The sequence below is a fragment of the Mus caroli genome, chromosome 18, assembly GCF_900094665.2.
Source record: "Mus caroli chromosome 18, CAROLI_EIJ_v1.1, whole genome shotgun sequence".
Classification (NCBI taxonomy): Eukaryota; Metazoa; Chordata; class Mammalia; order Rodentia; family Muridae; genus Mus; species Mus caroli.
The window spans coordinates 7,200,898-7,207,118 of NC_034587.1; the positions used below are offsets into that span (position 1 = coordinate 7,200,898).

The following is a 6,221-nucleotide window of genomic DNA, read 5'->3' on the forward strand; positions in this document are numbered from 1 at the left end:
CCTGGAACTCACTTTGTAGACCAGGCTGGCCTCAAACTCAGAAATCCGCCTGCCTCTGCCTCCCGAGTGCTGGGATTAAAGGCGTGCGCCACCACGCCTGGCTGCATTTTTATTTCTTTACACCCAGTCTTGCATCCTGCTTTTTTTTAATCCTAATATCCTTTAGGTGTATTTTTATATCACCATAAAGGTTAAACATCCCAAATATCAAAATGCAACATCTGAACCTTTTTCTGAGCCAAGTCTCCTGTGGCCCACATAGAACAACTGACTCAGCTCTCCTAACCTTAAAACACACACACTCTCTCTCTCTCTGCCCCCAAATATTAAGTAAAATACAATGAAAATAGTAAAGTGATGGGACTTCCCGAGTCCCTCCCTTATCTCCCGTGGAATTGTAACTGCTGTGACCTTTTTCAGGTCTTGTTCATGTAGTCACAGCCACTGTGACTTGATGTGAGCAATGGTCCAGTAATGTCTGGAAGTCACACTAGTGGGGAACAGAGGAAGCCCTGAGTATGCCAGGTTCTGAGTGAATGTGTGTTGTGGACTTGGACACCGCTGTGTCAAAGATCCTACTTCATACCTGGGGGGAAGTGGCAAAGCCCACCCAAATCCCTTACTCCTGCCCCGGACTGAGCCACGGATTAGGATCAGAGGGAAATGACAATGTTGATAGCATGTCCAGACAACTGCTCCCCATAGCTCTCCCTGCCCCATATTTATGCTGGAGACTGCTCCCCCACAGAGCTGAACCTGTTTCGTGGTCCAACTGATACCATAAACCCTGCCTCTTTATCTGTAATAACCCCAGCTCCTCGTTCCTCTGTGTACTAGGTGTGCTGAGCTTCCAGCAGCTTGGAAACCAGTCTTGGTGGTGAACGTCATTAATCTCAGCACTGGGAGGAAGAGACTGGTGGATCTCTGTAAACTGGAGGCCATCCCGACCTGCATAGCAATTCTAGGCCAACCAGGGCTAAACAGACAAACTCTGGCTCAAAAAAACAGAATAAAAACAGTTTGGATCGGAATGGTGGTCAAAGGCACTGCTGCTGGGACCACAGAAATGGTACAATTTCTATAAAAGATAACTTGCCAATAAATACCAAAGTACTATTTTTTTTCCTGTGATATTGGGGAGTTGAATTCAGGTTGGACATAGGTATACACCCTGTGACTGAGCTAACCCTGTTGACTTAGCTCAAGATGACCTTGAACAACCTCCACAGTGCTGGGATTACAGGGCTATGCTTAGCAAATGATCAGTGCTCTGTATTTTGGGATTTAAACTAAGGCTCTCTGTAGACTAGGGAAGCAACCTACCAACTGATCTATATCCCTAAGTTTTGAAAGTATGCTTAAGTAGGGTATGATATTAGCCTTTATTTTGAAAATAGTGAAGCAAAAGGTTTCTTGATAATACATTCATGAAATTATTATTAGCATACTTTTTAGATATTATGCTCTGGACCTTTTATTTATTTATTTATTTATATTTATTTTAAGGTTTCACTGTATAGCCCTGGCTGGCTGGAGCTCATTATAATCTAGGCTGGCCTCAAACCCACTGTAGTCCACCTGTCTGTGGCTCTTGAGTGCTGATATTTAAATTATATGCTACCATACCCAACACGGCTCTACTTTTGTAGATTAAAAACTCACAAAGAAACAACTTAAAATGATAGAATTTATTTTAATATGATATATGTATTCACAAATACTATTTTAAAAATAAGCATGTAAATGATAATAATTATAAAACATAAATCAGCCCTAATTTAATATTATCAGAGAAGAGAGCAAATACAGAAGTCAGTCTAACATTGTTGCATTTGCCTTTTAAATCAGAAGAAACACTTAGAACAATATAATTTATCCTTTTCAGTTTCTTGTTACCATGAATACCCGTCTTCTAACTTATATTCAAATCATTAAAATCTCTTAACAGTTATTAAAGTATTATTAAGTCACCTAAACTGAGTAATTAAAAATACTAGCCTAAATTAAAACCCTGAGGAATTAAAATCTTTTTACACAATAGTTTTGGTTAAGTGCAATTCTGTTCCATAAGGACTACTTAATTTTAAGGTCATATTTGGTAAGGCATAGGAAAAATAAGATCTACTACAGTAACAATCTAAACTATCTTTAGTTTCTTACTACAAAGTTGTTGTGTTTCCCTAAGAAGTAGTTTTTGCATGTCATGCTGGACCTCTTCACCCATCTGCTGGCTTGTCAGCTTTACCCTCAGCTGTTAAAACCTGTGCTCCACACTGAACTGCTGTAACAACAGTGGCTCAGGCTTAATGCAGCCAAGAAGCTACATGTTGGAGAGTTCATGTCCGTGCTCCACCATGGCCTGTACAAACTGCTTGAAGACTCGATCCATGTAAGTGCATTGCCTGGGCCAGATTCCCTCCAGAAAACCAATATGGCCTCCATAGGCTGTAAGGACCAAAGCCACGTTAGGGTTTTGTTTAGCAGTTTCTATTGGGATACCTTGAGGAAGTCAAGCGGTAAAGGCAAGAGGAAGTAAAAAGAGAGGGGAGGAGGGGGAGAGAAGAGGAGGCACAAGGAAATGAAGTGGGGGAGGAGGGGAGAAAGGGAGAGAGAGAGAGAGAGAGAGAGAGAGAGAGAGAGAGAGATCATTAACTTTTTTGTTAGGAAAAGTATACTTTATCACTTCTAATCAGTAAAAACTTTAAACAAAAACTTGTAATGAGTATGGCTAAATGCAATGAGTTTGACTAATTTATACCAACCATCTATATTATAGTAATTCATATTTATATTATATCTATATTATAGTAATTCATATTTATAGTATTGTGCTAGATCATTATTTTTGAAAGAATCAGTCCAAGATTTTATAAAACCTAAAAATACAGGTTGTTTCTTGGGCTGTTGAGATGGCTTGGCGGCCAAGGTGCTTTTCTGCAGAGTCCGATAACTGACATGGTATAGAGACAGAAGCACCTCTGACTCACACACATGTGCCATAACGTCCGTGCACATGTGTGGACTCATATGTACAAACACACAGAAGATAAGATACAATAAAATAAAAATATAGGCTGATTCTTGTTTTGAGAAATTAATACTAAGCTAACATTTGTGAGAGTTATAAATCCACTCTGTATAATTTTGATTAACTTCACATAAATTTAAATTTCTAAAGATGATTGATATCTTTACAAAGGACTTAAAATTCCAAATGTTATATATATGTATATACCTATATATATGTATACATATGTATACATATATATGTATACATATATATATATATATGCATATATATATGTATATACCTATACATATATATGCATATATATATGTATATATATATATGAAGCAGACATATAAAGTTAGCAAAAACAAAAAGAAATAAAACCCTGACCAATGGTGATTCATGTTTCCCATCTGTTGCTGAGACATCTAAGTCTGGATGATCATCTTTTCCCATCTTTCTGATTTTCTGTTTACACTCAATAGAAAATGAGGCATTATTGGCAAACAACTGAAGTGAAAATATAAACCCACTCTACACAGCAATGTCTGCATGTCCTCCAGCAAGTCTACTTCTAGCAGAATTTTTGAGGGCAGGAATTAAAGTTATTTTCTTTTTCTCCCAGGTTTTAAAGTTCAGACAGTGAGGGGAAAGTATGTGCATGCGTGCGTGCATGTGTACGTGCATGCATTTGTGTGTGTGCGTGTGTGTATGTGTATGTGTGCATGCGTGTGCATGTGTGTGTGTGTGTAAGCTGGTGCACAGGCTCATGCTCTCACCCCACAGATGAACTGAGGGCCTCATGAATGCTCAGCCTCCCACTGGTCTTCACCCCAGAACTCTCAGTTTCTAACCCTGATTGTTACAGTCTCATTAGAACAAAAGGCTTTGCCTTGCTGCAGTCATGTGAACAATGTAGGCGGCCTGTTTTCTCAGGCTGCAGACAATTATCCACTATGTGGTAACACTATCTTAAGGGCCTGGGAAAAAATAGGAAATAATGAATTTAAACTTTACCCTAATGAATCAGGTTAAATGTTGGGAAACTCTTGTTTGTAACAGAGGCAGCAAAGTATCAAAATGGATGGAGAAATATCAGATCTTACCCAGTGAAGTTATGTGAGGCAGCCACACGTAGATACTAAAGCCAGTTTCATTTTCTCCTCTATAACCAGAGGCCCAAAGTACCAGCTATTGACAATCACCTCTGCTTAAATGAACAGTGGGTGATTTAAAACACTGTGTATGTTGGGATTTTCTAAAACTGTTACCATGTTTATGTTAGGCCTGGGATCTGGGTAGCTTTGCTTTTTCAAGGTGACTGAGCTCAGAGCTTCTCACATGCTGGGCAAGATCCCTACCACCAAGCTCCACCCCAGCACCAAATAAATGCTTTTAATTGAGAGCTGGAGGAAAGGTTTGAAGGATCTTTTGAGGGACTGGAGAGAGGAGTTGGCGGTTACAAGAATGAGTTAATCTTCCAGAGGACCTGCGTTTGCTTCCCAGCTCCCACATGGTAGCATAAGACCATCTGTGACTCCAGGTCCAGGAAATCTGATTTCCTATGTAGCCTCTGAGGTACTAGGCACAGACACACATGCAGGCAAAATGCCCCATACACATACTTGGGAGGCAGAGGCAGGCAGATTTCTGAGTTTGAGGCCATAGTGGTCTACAAAGTGAGTTCCAGGACAGCCAGGGCTACAAAAAAAAACCCTGTCCCAAAAAAACAAAAAAAAAAAAAAAAAAAGAAAAAAGAAAAGAAAAAACTGATTAAAAAAAAGATGTTTAGCTAGACATGGTGGCTCACACTTTTTATACCAGAACATGGGAGGTTAAAGCAAGAGGATCACAATTCCAGGCAAGTCTGAGCTACACAATGACATCTCGTGTTGACAACAACAAAAGCAATAACTGCACTTAAAACATCATCCAGGACACCTAGAGGACAAGCCTACAAGGACTCTTACTGTCAATAAGAGAACATGTGTGCTTACAGTTGTTTTTCTTAATTTTTTTAAAAGTCAGCAGGCTTCTAAGATTTTTACTGCTTTAAATTATGTATGTGTGGGACAGGGTATTATGTATGACATGTGAGTGAAGTGCCTGTGGAGGCCAGAAGGGGGCCGTAGATCTAGAGTTAGGGGTGGTTTCAAGTTGCCTGTGTGCTGGGAACTGAACTTCAGTCCTCTGCAAGAACAATACGTGCTCTTAACCACTGAGCCATCATCTCTCCTGCCCAACTGCTATTTTTGAGTTAAGACAGTACAAAGTTAATTTTGGAATAATTTTCTTTCTTACAGCATTCACGGGAAAAAAACCTGTTTTTCTTTAGAGATGAACGTTTAGTCCAAATTTGCTTCCAGCATTGAAGTACTTAAGGACACTGTGTTTCTAGATGCTTTTTCAGGTTAAAGGGAAGAAAACTTCAAACTCATTTACTTTGGGACTCTGGGAAGAAGAGGCAAACAATGACAGATTCTCCCCAGGCAAAGACGCTGGAGCATAATCTGTTGAAAGGACCGTAATTTGAGAGGAATGAATGGTTATATACACACATGAGCATACAAAATAGCAGAGTTCTAACTGGGCTGAATCTGTGACAACAGACAGGACCTGAGACACTGAACACATGACCTGAGACACTTAGATCCTATTAGGAAAGCCAAACTTCTGTTTGCCTGTTCTATGTTTTGAGATAATGTCTTGCTAGTGCAGGCTAGCCCAGGCTGCTTTTCATCTTTTTTTTTCTTTTTTGGTTTTCTGAGACAGAGTTTCTCTGTATAGCCCTGGCTGTCCCGGAACTCATTTTGTAGAACAGGCTGGCCTTGAACTCAGAAATCTGCTTGCCTCTGCCTCCCAAGTGCTGGGACTAAAAGTGTGCGCTACCACACCCAGCGCTACTTTTCATCTAAATTAAGGCTGGCCCTAAGCTCTTTCCATTTCTTGTCTCAGTGTCCCAAGTGCTGGGATTATAGGCATGTAGCATCATTCCAGGCAGCTTAAAAACTCATAGTGGAGCTGGTTGGTGGTGGCGCATGCCTTTAATTCCAGCACTTGGGAGGCAGAGGTAGGCGAATTTCTGAGTTTGAGGCCAGCCTGGTCTACAAAGTGAGTTCTGGAACAGCCAGGGCTACACAGAGAAACCCTGTCTCAATAAAACCAAACAAACAACCAAACAACAAAAAATCATATTTCTTTTTTTTTTTTT

At 40.0% G+C, this 6,221-nt stretch overlaps 1 protein-coding gene across 1 annotated transcript in view; it reads right to left on the reverse strand.

Annotated features, from left to right (window-relative positions):
• Positions 1–1,673: 1,673 nt before the first annotated feature.
• Abhd3 (abhydrolase domain containing 3) overlaps positions 1,674–6,221 on the reverse strand; it is a 63,974-nt gene continuing 59,426 nt past the window's right edge. The window contains exon 9 of the mRNA XM_021150624.2: positions 1,674–2,499. Coding sequence (XP_021006283.1) covers positions 2,321–2,499 — 179 coding nt within the window. The 3' untranslated portion in view covers positions 1,674–2,320. The remainder of the gene's footprint in view (positions 2,500–6,221) is intronic.